Source organism: Lissotriton vulgaris, chromosome 1_1, assembly GCF_964263255.1.
Source record: "Lissotriton vulgaris chromosome 1_1, aLisVul1.2, whole genome shotgun sequence".
Taxonomy (NCBI): domain Eukaryota; kingdom Metazoa; phylum Chordata; class Amphibia; order Caudata; family Salamandridae; genus Lissotriton; species Lissotriton vulgaris.
In genome coordinates this window covers 1,270,523,266-1,270,538,363 of record NC_141685.1, presented here as the reverse complement: position 1 = coordinate 1,270,538,363, position 15,098 = coordinate 1,270,523,266, and the positions used below count along the sequence as shown (strand labels likewise).

General features: G+C 46.5%; 1 protein-coding gene across 2 annotated transcripts in view; it reads right to left on the bottom strand.

Annotated features, from left to right (window-relative positions):
• The window catches only part of LOC147748974 (uncharacterized), a 737,146-nt gene that overhangs the window by 92,018 nt on the left and 630,030 nt on the right, over positions 1–15,098 (bottom strand). For both annotated transcript variants that reach the window (XM_086964737.1, XM_086964747.1), the window contains one exon: positions 11,636–11,705. In XM_086964737.1, the coding sequence (XP_086820863.1) occupies positions 11,636–11,705 (70 nt within the window). The remainder of the gene's footprint in view (positions 1–11,635; positions 11,706–15,098) is intronic.

Here is a 15,098-nt window from a genome sequence, read left to right as displayed (position 1 = left end):
GACACAGCGTTGCAATGGATTGAATCCTTCCTGAGCAACCGCACCCAAGCAGTGCACATGGGCCAATTCCATTCAGAACCCCGTCCCATTGGCTGTGGAGTCCCACAAGGGGCTTCCCTAAGCCCCACTCTCTTTAATGCCTACGTATCATCTCTGGCCGACATCGGAAGAAAGTGGGACATCGGCATCTGCTCATATGCCGACGATACGCAGCTGATGGTGACCATGGACTAAAGATCGGAAAGATCAGAAACAACTAAAAATAAACTCCACAGCTGCCTCTCCGAAATGGCGGATTGGATGCGTAACCACTGCCTTAAGCTCAATGCCGGAAAATCCGAAATTCTATTGTTCGGAGGAGCCAAACTATCGTGGAACGATTCATGGTGGCCACCGTCACTGGGAACAGCCCCCACCCTGAAACAATACGCCAGAAACCTAGGCATTATGATGGATGACGCACTATCTATGAAAGATCATGTACGCACACTTTGGGGTAAGGGATTTGCAATCCTGAAACTCCTAGCCAAGATCTTCACCTGGATCCCACTCGACTGTCGTCGTACGATTACCCAGGCCCTCCTAGTCAGCCGCCTGGATTATGGCAATGCTCTATTCGAAGGAATGAACGAGCAGCTGTTCTCACGCCTACAGGTTCTGCAAAACCAGGCTGCCAAACTGGTATGCAACAAAGGCAAACTAGATTCGGCATCAGCATGTCTAAAACAACTCCATTGGCTGCCGATGCGCCAGCGTGCCACATTCAAACTAATTTGTCACGCGCACAAAGCCCTCCACAAAACAGGCCCTACAATCCTGCAAGGGAAAATTGAGTTTTATATTCCAAACAGGAACCTAAGATCCACTAACTCAGCCCTAGCAAAACCTAAGCGTATCTATAAAACAAGGACAGGAGGACGAGCCTTCTCTCACCTGGCGGCCAAACGATGGAATGAATTACCGATGGATCTGAGACATACTGTAAACCTTCTCCCATTCCGGCAAAAACTCAAAACACACCTCTTCCCCAAAAACTAACCCCTCCCGCATAAACCTCCGTAGTCCCTTCTCTTTTAGCGCCTTGATATCCCTTGGGATGAATGCTGCGCTCTACAAATACCAGAAATAAATAAATAAATAAATGTCAAGGTTTTCATCTAAAGTGATTCCTAGCGATTTAGCTGAGTTGACTAGGGTTGGGGTGCAGTTTAGCGCCGTCACCAACTTGGTCCATTCCTTTATTTCTGCCTGGCTCCTTGTTGATGAGATTAGTAGGAACTCTGTTTTGTGGGCATTTAGCTTCAAATGATTGGTAGTTAACCATTGGAATGCCATTTTTAAAGTCTCATTCATTAGCTCAATGTCTTCAAGGGAGGCGATCTTTATGTATATCTGCATGTCATCCGCATACATGTGGTAGGATATCGGAGTTTTGGAGAATTTCTGTAAGAGGTTCGACATACAGGTTAAACAGGTCAGGTGATAATGTCGATCCTTGTGGAACTCCAATTGAGTTAGGGCATATAGGTGAAATTGATTGGTTGTGTTCTGTTTCGTAAGAAAGACTCGAACCATTTCAGAACATTTCCCGCCAGTCCCATCCTGTCTTGCAGCCTGGTCAGTAATGCTTCGTGATTTACTCTGTCAAATGCCGATGACGGGTCCAGGAGAATTAGTAGGCATGCTTGATTTTGGTCAAGGGCCTTTAACGCATCATTAACAATATGGAGGATCGCTGTTTCCGTACTATGCCCTGATCTGAATCCTGATTGGCATTCATCTAGTAGGGAGAACTTGCTGATGTGTTGGCTCAGTTGGCACTGCACGCATTTCTCAATTAGTTTGGCCAGTAAAGGGATGTTGGTCACTGGGCGAAAGTTATTCGGATCTGTTGCATCCGCTGTAGGTTTTTTGATTATGGGAACAACTTGCCCTGTTTTTAGACAGTCAGGGAGGATCCCTTGTGATAATGATTCATTTATTATTTTGGTCCAGATTGGGACCACAATATGGTTGATTTCTCTTATGTACTTCGCAGGTAGGGGGTCGTGATAGTGGTTGTTAGGCTTGATTTCCGAGAGCGTTTTGGCGATCTTCTCCTGGTCATATAATTCGAATGTGTCCCAGTATGCTTTGTTTTTCGTCTTGCTACGCTCTGTAGTCGAGTCGGAATCGTTTGTAGTCAATGGTTGGATGGGAAGGTTAGCCGCTGCGCTTGTGAGCACCAATTCCAGTGCTTTGGCCTTCTCCGTGAAAAATGTCGAGAATTCCTCACAGCTTAGAGGTGTTTTTGAGTTCTCATGAGCGGTTTTGGCTAATTTATTTGATTGTTGCTTTAGGATCTCAGAGTTTCTGTGGTCTGTTTTTGGCATTGTCCAGTTCGGATCTTATATATTCCCTTTTGGAATTGATGATCTTTTTGTTATATTGGTTTCTGATTTTTCTGAGGGCTTTCAGCTCCGGGGATGATGGGTGTTGTCTCCATTTTCTTTCGGCCATTCTCAATTTGCGCCTGTCTTCATTCAGTGATCCATTAAACCATGGATTTTTTACCTTCTCAGTGACTCTTTTCAGTTTTAGTGGCATGGCGTCATTGACGATGTTCCCGACTGAAGTTATGTAGTGATCTGTTATCTCATTTACATTCTGAAGGTTGCTAAGTGGCTTTAGGTCTCTCTCACACCTTTCTATGAGTAGCTCAATATTAGCCTCTTTTGTGTCTCGAATCCATTTTTTGAGCTTGAAGGGTTGAACGGTCTTGCCCTGTTTCATACGGGTATCAAGAATGTTATGGTATGATGATCTGACCAATCACACAGGGCTATTGAGAGGATTGATGTGTCTTTGACTCTTGAAATAATCCAGTCTAACGTTGCTCCTTTCGAGTGAGTAGGTTGCGTGCATGCTTGATTGAGGTTTAGCTCGGCGAGGAAATCTTTAAGCGTGTTAACTAGTTTGTCATTATAGTCCTCTCAATGTAGGTTGAAGTCGCCTAGGAATATATTATTGGCATCAGTGTTAGAATTGGCCGTTATGATCTCCATTAACTGCTCTGTGAACTTTGCGTTCTCTCCAGGTGGGTGGTAAAACGCATGCAAGTTGCATCTTTGATTGGTTGCTGATCTTATATTAAGACCTAAGTATTCACAAGATTCGAGTGGGTCGGATTGTATTTGGTTGACCTCTGTTGGAAATGGGGGTTGCCCAAGTCTCAAAGGGGGTAGCATGGCATCAAGCGGGCAGGCCAAACTTTGAGGACATGTGAAGCATTCACGCAGTACCCACAGACGACACACCAATCACACCACAAAAGAGTCACGACACCACCTTTGGTTGGAAAAAGATCAAGTTTAGTTATGTCTCCAACCTGCAAGATAAAAAGGAACAAAATAGTGGTAGTCACAACAAGGCGCCACTGGCACCGGAGCCAAGTACGTCAGGGGAATTATCTACATGGGACAAAAGGGTTGAGTCCATAGTCCATAGCTGCAAGGAAAAAGGATGGTTAAATGAACATTAGACCTGGGGCCAATCTGGCGGGGCCAACTCAGGGTCTCATCCTCAGGGGGTTGCTGTAATTTTAAAATCCTGCATTAACATACATCCATTGCAGGCGTAATACGCCACTCCCCACCCCTGTAAGGGAATATCAACAGGTTATCACAGTATGCAATAAACAGGAACACCTGGAATAAACCCGCGAGGCTTGCTCATTAACATGGGGCATACCCCGACAATTACTGACGCAGGACTGGATATGCCAGTAAGGATCTAGGCAGGGATAAAATTACTTATGCCAAAATAACACCTGTCCGTCAGCAGGAATAAACAGTTCATTGAATGAGGACATAACATTTCTTTCATTGTAAAGCATCTCATTAGATATAAACACTTTCCCAAATGAAACACCCGTCAGTAGCTGCAACATTAAGTTAGAATTACCCTTCCCTGGATCAGGAGTAAAACATTTCAGCAGTACATTCTCTTAGAGTAGAGTAAAGGGAGCAAGTCAACAATGCACACATCTCAATAAAGAACTAGCCCTCATTTACCTTCTAATAAGTATTTTAGTATAACAGAGACCAGCGTGGAACATTTCATCATTTATGGGTAGTCACTTAACCTACATTTCACTATGGGGGAAGTAACCATCTCATTAGGCACAGGGAATAAGGCACCCGGTGACACGTGCTACTCTTTAGGCCTATCAACCTTGGTCGATGAAGGTACAACTGTTCCTTGGGGATCACGAGGACATCTTGTATTTCCCCCTTTCGCCTTCCTGGTAAGCAGGGGTCTTTATAGGCAGTTCAAAAAGGCCTAATGGGAGTCCTGGGTTTGACTAGTCCCCCAGCAGTCACTAGCGGCCTTTACCCGGCCTCTAGGCACTTAGGCCCTTACAAGTTGACAGGGAGGGGGGCGGACACCGACCCTGTGTCCCGTTGCCCTCTCTACCCTCCCCACAGTGTGCTTGAGGCCTCACTCACCGGCTACTCCAGGTTTCTGGCTCCAGGCTCCATCCACGCTGCTGGCCTTCTCCCAAGGCTCCCGTGATAAGGGGGGGGGGGGGCAGGCACCGACAATGTGTCTCGAGGCCCCCCCTCTGTGCTCTTGCAACCAGCCACGGGACTTGCGGCAACACTAGGGACTCTTCTCACCGGCTGGAAGCCCCGCAGGACTTCAGACTTCCTCCGGCCGGCTCCTGTGCGTGATGGCAGGGCTCCTCCAGCACACGGAGCCCTGCAGGTAACTCGCTACTCTCGGGGTGCCCTGCCCGGCGGGGCGTTCTTCCGTGGAGGGGGGCCGGCACCGACAGAGTGCCTCGATGCCCCCTCCTCTCCCCCTCTCACACAGAGTCCTACGGGCGGGGCAGTCTGCTGGGCGGCTCTCCGTCCTCACCCGGGCACAGACCGGCGGGGTGGCCTCCCGCTCCGGTCGCTCTTGCTCCGGCTCTTCACCCGGGTCCCCCTCCTTCCTCACGGGGACCCGGGGCTCCGATTCCGCCTCTTCTGGCCTTGCCGGCCGTCAACCAATCCCTGCGCGGCCTCACAGGTCACGGCCGCGCAGGCCAATCCGTGCGCGGCGGGGGCGGGCCGATGACGCGGCCCGGCTCCCCCGTCACGTGATGCGGGTCAGGCAGGCTTCAGGGCCTAGCGCGGCCCACTTCACATCGGCGGCCCTCTCCTGGCACCGGGGGCCGCCGCAACGACACCCACGACAGTGGGGGGTCCCCACGACAGCGCCGGGCCGCGGCGGTGATATCGGCGGCACAAGGGGTAGGCTCCCTTTTTAATTAATTATTTATATGACGGACAGAGCGCCAAAACGAGGGTAGGCTCCTCCAGCGCTATTCCTCCTCAGCAAACGGCGCACTTCACAGCGCTCTGCTCCTCCCTCTGCCCACAACCTCAACTCCTTCCTCAGAACACGTAGAGGGGGGGGGCAGGAACTTAACACTTCTCCAGCGCTTCACCACACAGCGCTATGCAGGGCACAATTCAAGTTCCTAGCGCTTCACCATTATAGCGCTTCCCCAGCTGTACAGTTCAGTTCAACGCGTAACTTCACCCAGCGCTTTCACAGAGGACAGCAATGAGGGGTAGGCTCCCTTCTGGTCAGTTTCTCCTCACGCAGAGCGCGCGCAACAACAAGGGGTAAGCTCCCTCAGCGCTGTTCAGTCACAAACTCCCTCAGGCCACACAGCAGGCACAGCGCTATCACTGGCAGGGGGCGCTTTGCGATCTTCTAGCGCTCAGGACTCCTCAACTTCCAGGGTCCTGAGACACAAAGGGCACAGTTCCACAGCCAGCCCCAGGGGCACACTCCTCACCTCCTGGGGGGCTCAGGCCCACAGCATTCCTCCTCTTCTGGGCACCTTTTTCCCTCAGCGCTGGCGTAGTTCAAGGTCCCACGGCGTCAGGGACCTATGAAGAGTCCTCCCTTGTCAGGGGCCCATGGGGACAGCAGCGGGGGGGTTTATAGGGGTGCAGGGCCCAGCTCACAGGCCCATGTGGTGGTAGCACCTCACAGCAGGTCCCCCTCCCTTCCTTGTCCCAGCGCTGACTGACTCTCTGGTGACACTTCCCCCTATTTATACCCTCCTCCCAGGCAGTGCCAGGACCTTCTAGAATGTTGGCACATCTAGCCTAAACTGGTTCTAGGGAAGGGGGTGAGCACCCTGGGTGCCAGGCTTTCCCTCCAAAAGCTAGGGGTAGCTGGGTAATATCAACTAGACCGCCAACCTAACGCAGTCAGGTGGCACTACCCAGGCCATGGCATCCATTTTAAAATACAATACATTTCAGTCAGGTGCAGTTTTAAGATGGGGGATATTTTCTGTACACCATTTACAACATGTAATTTTACATTTTCACAAAGTGTCTCACACCACTCATGGCCTATACAGGTTTAATCCCATGGGGGAGACATCCTAGGTAAGGGGGTCAAAAGCGAAAAATTTGGGGGGAAAAAGGCCAAGTCCAACAACCTCTATATCCGATCGGTGAATGCAGGCTATCCCTCCTCCGGTCTTTTTTAGTCTATCTAGTCTCACAATGTTATATTGAGGAGGTACTAATAAATCCAGGGTTGGCGAAGAGGATTCTGTAAGCCATGTTTCTGTGAGGATTGCCAGATCAATTCCCTTGTTGATGATGAGGTCTGCTATGTCTGATGCATGTTTGGTTGCCGATCGACAATTGAGTAGGAGGCAGTTCAGTGGATTCCCAGAGCTGCTAAGGTTCATCTTATTGGTTTCGGTTATTAGCTGGATTTGATGTAAATTGTTACGGTCGGGTTTTCTATCATTCTTTCTGGATGTTCTATTGGAATCGACTGGTACTATTTTGATTCATTCCTCTAGCTCATGACTCGCGGGTTCATACGTTCTGAGTAAGGCCAGGGTTTCCTCCTTCGACAAGGACTTTGTTCTATTTGGTCTGTTGTGCCTATTTGCTAATGGCATGGCCATCTCGTTCCTCTTTCTTTGTGAGGAGTGTACAAGGTTTTGTATATGCGTGACCTTGAAGTGAATGCTTACCGTCATTTCCAGTATTTTTTCAATCGCTAGTAGAGAACTAATTGTGTCTTGTGCCATGTTGCCAACTAGTTTCTGAAGTTCTTTAATATCTTTCTGGTTTTGGAGTGACTTCTTAGAAATGATTAACCTGTCTATCCGTGTTCTGCGTTTTTCTCTTCTGTTTTTGGTCTGTTCTTAATGTCGCAGTCTTTTTCTTTATTTCCACTGTTTGAATGTCTGTTCCGTTTCTATTTGGCTGACCCCGCCCTCTTGCCGCTTGAGCTCCCCGTAGACTGCTGACATCCCTTTCTCCCTCAGTCACTGACCCCGCCCTCTGGCCGCTTGCGCTCCCCGTAGACTGCTGACATCCCTTTCTCCCTCGGTCTGCTGTCCTCATTGGTTCCTAGGAAAGTTGGGCTAGCCTTCTCCTTGCGAGAAAGTCATTTTTACTTTTAACCCCTTGTATTCTTTCTTTACAGGGACAGGCTTTCTGCGAGGGTCCAAAAGCACTGGGGCGAGTAAGGCAAGTTACATGAGATGGTGGCTTCTCCCCCCTCACAATAACACAAAACGTTCTCACAGCTTAGACATGCAGGTTGTAGTAAGCATATAGATTCAACAATCCAGCCTAGTTCTTTCTAAGTCAAATACATTTAATCACGATGATCTATATCTTGTGTTATTTTAGTGAGCGACCACATACCGAATAGACAGATTTCTCAGCCGTCATACATATGTCCATGCCCCGCGTCCATTCTTTAATCATTAGGTGAACAGAGTTGGGCAAGATCCCATTTGGCTAACATCAATCCAATGGCCACTAGTTGATGGGTGCCCATTGAGTCAGTCTCTATCTCGGATACCCAAGGAGGGATGTTCAGGGTTCAGTATCAGAATAGAACCCTCAATCCTGAGAAGGTTGAGATATATTTAGGTCTAGTCTCAGGTAATGAGAGGGCAATCCCATGTTGTTTTTAAAGAAACCAGCGTGCTCAAGATGGCATCTCTTAAACAATTATCTATTTTTCTACCCATACACCATAGCTTAATTGGGTCGTAGTACACCCGATTAAAGAATTTGAATTGATGAAGTGATTTACCTGCGGTAGCGATGTATCTGGTAAAGACAGTCTAGCCGCAGATTCCTTAACTTTTGAATGTTACCCAGGTGTCAAACTCTATCCAGAAATGTTTCAGCAGCACCTCCGCACACCAGGGGGCAGTGTCACAGGGCCCCAAGAGTCTACGTTGACTCCAGTTGTGATGTCAGTTGAGCCACGCAAGTCCTTCATGGCGCTCAGATGTCAGTTTCTTCTGTGAAACCTTCTGCGCCAAAACACGGAGACACTACAGAAACTGGCTGTGGAAACAGCGTGCCAAAAATATCAAAAATCTCTGAAACAATAATTAGAAAGTAGCAATAAATGGTATGTCAATACCAGCCAAGGACTTTAAGGAAACAACCAAATGAACCAATGAAGTACAAGCTACATGAAACCATGTGCACTGGTGTATAAACCAACTTTGCAAAAGAAAACACCTCTCACTGTACAAGTCTCTCACAAATTTAAATGAATGGTATGGTAATACCAGAATAAGACCTATGAGGCAAGACTACATGGTTTGTTGAGTCACACCACTACATGAAACCGTGATCACTGGAGTATAAAATCAGTACTGAAAAGGGGAAGAACCCCTACATCATATTTAGTTTGCAGTGAGGGGAGGATGGGCAGGGCATTAAGGAATCTTCAGATAGACTATGTCTCTATCAGATACATTGTTACTTATGGTAAGTAACTTTTCCATCTGACAAATATATGCAGATTCCTTAACTTTTGAATTAAATAGCATAGCTATATCCAACCAGGAGGTGGGCCAGCAAACCAATCCTACAAAAGTTCCGAAAGAGAACTAGCTGTTCAAAATTAGCCACAGACCAGACGGGAATTGGAGGAAATAGAGCATGGCTTCTTATAAAAATCGTGGCAATGACCACAGACAATGTAAATCATAAACAACCCTGCAGGCACGGAAAAAAACAAAGCCTAACGGGAAACAGCAAAACCCTGCCAGAAGATACCAATACCTACAAAAGGTCTCAGAGAGGACCAACCGGTCTAAACTAAAAAGAGCCCAAACACATGTAGGAAAGACTATTTATATAAACCGAGGCAAGGCCCACAGGAAAGTAACATGAAACTTCCTGTAGGCACAGCAAAATGTGACTCCAGAGAAGGAGAGTAAACTTCATCCAAACACAACCAACAGTCATATCAACAAGTTCTTGATCCCAAGGATGAAGTGTCAGGGCCGTATTGTGTCAGGGCATGGCGGAGCTGTAAGTAGTCGAAGAATTAAGTTTTATTCAACTCAAACTCCTCAGTGAGCATATCAAAGGGCTGGACTTGATTGCCTACCCAGGTGTCGGCACTTTTGAAATTCCAATTAAGTCTCAGGTTTTGAAACCATCTAATTACCACACCTGGGAGAGCCAGGATCCCGCTATGGAAGAGTTTCACTGGTGATGAACTTATACCATTCAATAAGGCCATTATGTCATCAAATTGGGGTGTCAGAGTCAGCTCCAGTATCACCCTGGGAACAAATTAGCCATATAATATTGCTTCTAGGCCCCAAGTTTGCAGCTAGGCCCACTCCAGTCAATAGGTAGAGTAATTCCTACCTCTAAACATTAGGTCGCCGATTACAACCAGTAGTGATACACAATAATACAGGTGAATATCTGGTATTCCCAACAATATCGAATAGGGCCTCTATGCATTTGGTCAGTGAGATCAGGGCTGTGCACCGGACCAAAGAAATTCACCTAGTACCGCACTGATTTTGGTGAAGAGGAGAGAGCTTATGGTAGAGGGGAAGTTTTGAAGAATGTAGAAGAATTGCAGCAAGGCCACCATCTTAAATAGAGCTCCTTGGTCCATAATCGAAAGTAGGAATGTATCCCAGGCTGCCGCTTCCCTCTGACATCTAGCAATAAAGAGGCCCTGGTAAGGTTCCAAGATTGTCGTCGGCATTGGACATGTTTCCCAGATATTTAAAGAGTAGAGTGAGGGCCAGATATTGGGACTTCACAAAATTCATCTGCAAGCCAGAGGCCTCTCTATAAATATGTGATATGTCCATCAGCCTGAAAATAATTGCTCTGGCCTCTGCACATAGACCAAAAGATTGTCCACATATAGGGACACCCAGTCCTTGTGAGCCAGGTTCCATTGAATAGCAATCAGGTGAGCATCTCTGGGATCCATTCTACTAGGGGCTCAAGCGCAAAGAGGAGAGGGGAGAGAGGGCATCCTTCTCAGATGCCTCTCTCGATCAGGAATGGACTGACCCGAACCCAAGGTTCATAGTAGGGTGTTAGGACCAATCGTAGTAAGCCAGATCCAAGATTCATCCTGTTCAGGATATGAAACATGAATGGCAAATGGCCCGAATTGAACATCTTTTTCAAATCTTGCTGCTTTATATTTATCTACTCTTGTCCATTTCAGCATACCTAGTGATGACACCATGTCTGGGTGAAAGTGTGCTTTAGAAATACATAAATGAAGTAGGCTTCAACATTTGTTAGAAGTCTAAGAATCAATTCCCAGTGGGGAATGTTTGTAAATCTCCAATGCTACATAATTTGCAGTATTTTTAATATAAAGTTAAGCCCTTGCGTGTTGCCTGATGCATGCTTGGTCTATCTATTGATACATAAATCAGACAAACTTCAACGGGATGAAAACAAAAACATTGGACGAATATGAATTGTTAGATCTGCAGCTCCATTTACAGGAGTCAATAGGGTCGCGTTTACATGTCTGAACTCTTTATTGGGGCAAGAAAAATATCTAGACATGAATACTCACCCATATGTTTGCAGCCTTTTATGACATTTATTATGGTCATCGTTTAACTTCTAAATGGGTACATGTTAATCCTACTTTTTATATGGTACTCAAAATATGGCAAGGTTAAGGTATCCTTTATTATTCAGAAGATCCGTCTAAAAAGACATCGGGAAGCACTGGTTGAAACCTCTCCCATTTGAGCTCAGCATTTGTCCTAGAAGTGCCACTTAAGTTCCACAAGAGTATGAAAATAAAGTACTGTGCAGACAGATTCATAACAAAGCCCCGGATGCATCATTTTAACAGGAATTATTGACTGTGGGCCAAATTAGATTACTAGGTTTGAGTTTTATGAGAATGTATTTATAATCATTAACACCAACCATCTCTTTTTCAGTGAGGTGTAGAACCCTATACACAATCCATAGTGCCATTATCTAAAATGTACAATTGTTTTCAGCAGAGTGAAGTGTATTTTAAGAGTTTAAAGGAGCATTTTATTTTCTAAAATACGCATATTGAGCAATATAGGATGGTTTGAGCAGTATGTTGTGGGATGAAAGTTTCATGACTGGCAAGTAACTTTACAAGGTTGGAGAAGAGTATGTGGCTGTTGTGTAACCAAGATTCGTGCATAATTTAACTTGCATGCTCATTTTCGAAGGTTGTGTTATGAAATCTCTAAAAATGTGCACAGATTGAATCTTTTACTGCAGCAATTCGAAATATCTTATTGATATAAAGGAAAACTAACTACCTTTTTCCATCGTCGGCCGAGTCGTCTGTACAGGTGCCTTGAAATGATGAAGGAGGTCCTGAAGAAAAGCCTGCAAAACAGAATTTAAAAGAATAAGTTGGAACAGCACTCTAAAGTACAAGGATTGTAAATTACAACTTATACTACATATGTTTTTGTTTTCTCTGAGGCAAGGTTTCGCCACAAAGCAAAATAGCCGCCAGAATGTACTCCAGAAAACAGCTCTGATATCCTGTTAATAGGGGGCAATATTGCAATACTCAACATGCGAGAGATACAATATTTGGAATTGCAACACAACCAAATGGTATCTGTTTTTACCTTCTTGCTTCCCCTCCCAACACTGATCCTGCTGCAGGGGTGAAGCCATGTAACTAAAACTGGCCTGGGCAGTGGGGAGCTCTGCAGCCTAAGGGACTCTGCTTGTGGTTAACTGTGCGGCAAGTGTGTGGTGGTGTAGTGGAAGGCTTGACCTACCTGGGAGTAGCAGTGCAGGAGGACAGAGGCTGGGGGAGAGGATGGTGCACCAGCATTCACTGTCCCGGCAGCACATCCTGGCTGGAGTAGAGCATTGGAGCCTCTCCTGAGATCCTGTCTTGAAGGAAACATGGACTTAAGGCGGGCTGCCTGGGGACCTGCCACATTAATCAAGAGTGGAGGACAGGCAGCAAAAGCGCCAAGCAGCCTTTAAGCACAGGTAGCGCTTTCGGGCAGGGATTAGCCCGAACATTCCCTTGTCTAAATCCACGCTTACCAGAGAATTCTATACTCATCTTCCCCCTGTTTGGTGAGGAGGGGAGAACATGTGTACATTGCATATACCTCAAGGTGCTCTCGTCTGGTAAATAACCATCGGTTCATGTGACTTGGTTACATGTATGTATGTTGACTGGGGGAAATGATCTTGGTGGCTGCAGTAATTCATGATAACGCACAAGTATTATTTGATCCCCATCATAATTTCCAAGTGGACCTACTCATTGACAATCTGTATTTAAGATGGCAATGCACACTATTAATGGATTCGCACGTTTTCACTCGTGACCACAGAACATTTCCGATTTTACACTTTGTGACCTACTGACTAATATGAGACTGTCAGCGTTCGGGGCAAAGACCACAAATCCAGGCCATCCCCCCAAAAATAATCTCAAGGCTTAGGCTTTCCTTAGGGAACCCTTTTGTTATTAACTAGATAGTGTTACTAGGTGAGGACCAAGCAGACAGCCAGAGGAGCCCAATAACCCTCCCTTAAAGAACTCCTTGGTGCAATAAAAGAATCTGCCAACTACTTGTGTTGAAGAAGGCGACGGAGGAAAAAGGATTGTTATTTACCCAGTGAGCATCGGTTTGTTGCATGTAGTGCTGTAGATCTGCATGCTCTGCATACTCTCCAGCCATTTAGTGATGGGCTTGGTTGATTATAACTTGATTTTCTGTCCTCCAGAAAGGACTTCAGCCATTGCAGTGCAAGGCCATCAAGACTAACGCTCTAAAAGCAGGAAAGGAGCCCGGAGTGAGGACTGTTTTGAAGGCTACTGATAGATCTAATAAAATCAGCACAGCCTTACCTCCTGCGTCAAAGGTGTCCCTAATAAGCCCCGTGACTTCAAGCAGGGCAGTCTCAGTACTAAAACTGGGCCTGAAACCAGACTGGCTGGAATGGAGCAGGTCGTTAGTCTGTAGCTCGCGTGAAAGTTGCTGAATAACAAATTTCTCCAGCAGCTTAGACAACGCTGGCAGCAGAGAGATGGGCCTATAATTTGCTGGCAAGTAGGGATCAGGAGTCATTCTCTTTTTAAATAAAGGGAACATTTTTGTCTGCTTCCAGGCTGTTGGAACAAAGGCAGTGGAAAGAGTCATTCAACTGTTTGTTAACAGGCGGGTTAACCTGTGCCACCCTCAGCACTATAACACAATCCCTATAATTCATGAATTCAAGACTTTCGCAATCAGTGGTCTAGGTGGTTGCCCCAGTCTAAGGTTACCTCCAGGAATCCTGTGTGCTCTTTCCACCACAAGGGTCCCTTCAAAACATTGAAGTCCACATGGCATGTTTCCTATGCATTTCCCGGTACCATTGTCAGTCACATATTTTTTCTCCAGGAATGGTCCTCTGTATTTTTTTCCCCATGTGTTAAGGACTCCACTGCTCCCAATAACTCCCTCACTCGTGTCTGAAGTTCTGTCAGAGAGGACAGATTGAATTAATTTTCGGTGACCCAGCCAGCGAGTTTCCGTTGGTCTGTCCTGCGTGTGGTCTATTGCCACTGTGTCTATCTTGCTCTCTATTGCAACCTTTGTGTCCTGCATTGCTTGCAGGATTGCATCTAATGTTTCGCTATGCCCAGCCAGGGTTGTTTACACAATTTTTAAAATTGAAATGCACACGGGCAGCTCTGCTGAAGTTGACTGCAGAGTCCTTCTCCCCGCTCAGGGTTTTCACTGCTTTGGGTTTCACCATAATGCCTTACGTCTTTAATGCATTTATTGTCAAGCCAATTTCCAAAAGACAGCTAGGGTTCACCTCCTTAGCAGTGCCCATAATTAAAAGATTTCGGGCACAGGGTCCACTTCTAGGGGCAGCTATGAATAATACAGTGGAATCTGTACAGAATCAAGTTCATTAACCTGTAGCAAATGAACAGAACTAAGAGTACCTCCATAGATGCATTGCTTTGTTCCTACAGTGTGTATTACAGTCAGCAGGGGGATCTCAGGGGAACCAAAGTCCTCAGTTCAGGAGGTCAAAGGGAAGGCTACTAAAACTGGTATCAGAGTTCAGAAAAATGCTTTCAGACTCAGTAGGCTGTGGGGGAGGGAACGATCGGAGGAAGGGGAAGGGGCACCTTTCTTCCCAAATTATTCCATAGGATTTTAACACAACATTGTGCATCCCCCCCTGATGTCAAAGCTGTCAGTGGAGCTCGCAGACTCCAAGCTGTGTCACTTGACCAGCTCGTGTGTTCACAATTTTGAATTGGACTCCGAGTCCAGGGCCCAACAAAGAACACCGCAGGCCAGTTGGGTCCTGTGATCACACTGACTGCCTCAAATCCAGCTCCCGCCCGAGCGCAGTCCGCTCCAGCACACAGCCATCTCCAGCTGCCTACAGCCTCACTGCTTTGACTAAGTCCATGTCAAGAGGAGCTCTGGCCACTGGCCTTCCTATCCTGCAGTGTACTGAACCTCCCAATCAGTGCTCAAAGTTCCCTGAGCTGCCAAACCAGACAAATTGTTTCAGTTGACACACTAATGGTTTAGCGCACAATCCTTTACTGTTCAAGTGCTGCTGTCAAGGAAAAATTGGTTTAGAAGCTGGGGCTGGGCCTGAGCCGTAATTCAGCAAGTCTTATTCCATCTGGCCCCTTGTGTTGCCTTTATCACTGTGAAAATAGACATGTATGTGCTTGATTGCTTCTTCCTGCATCCATTGCCCTCTGATTTATGCACTCCATATGTA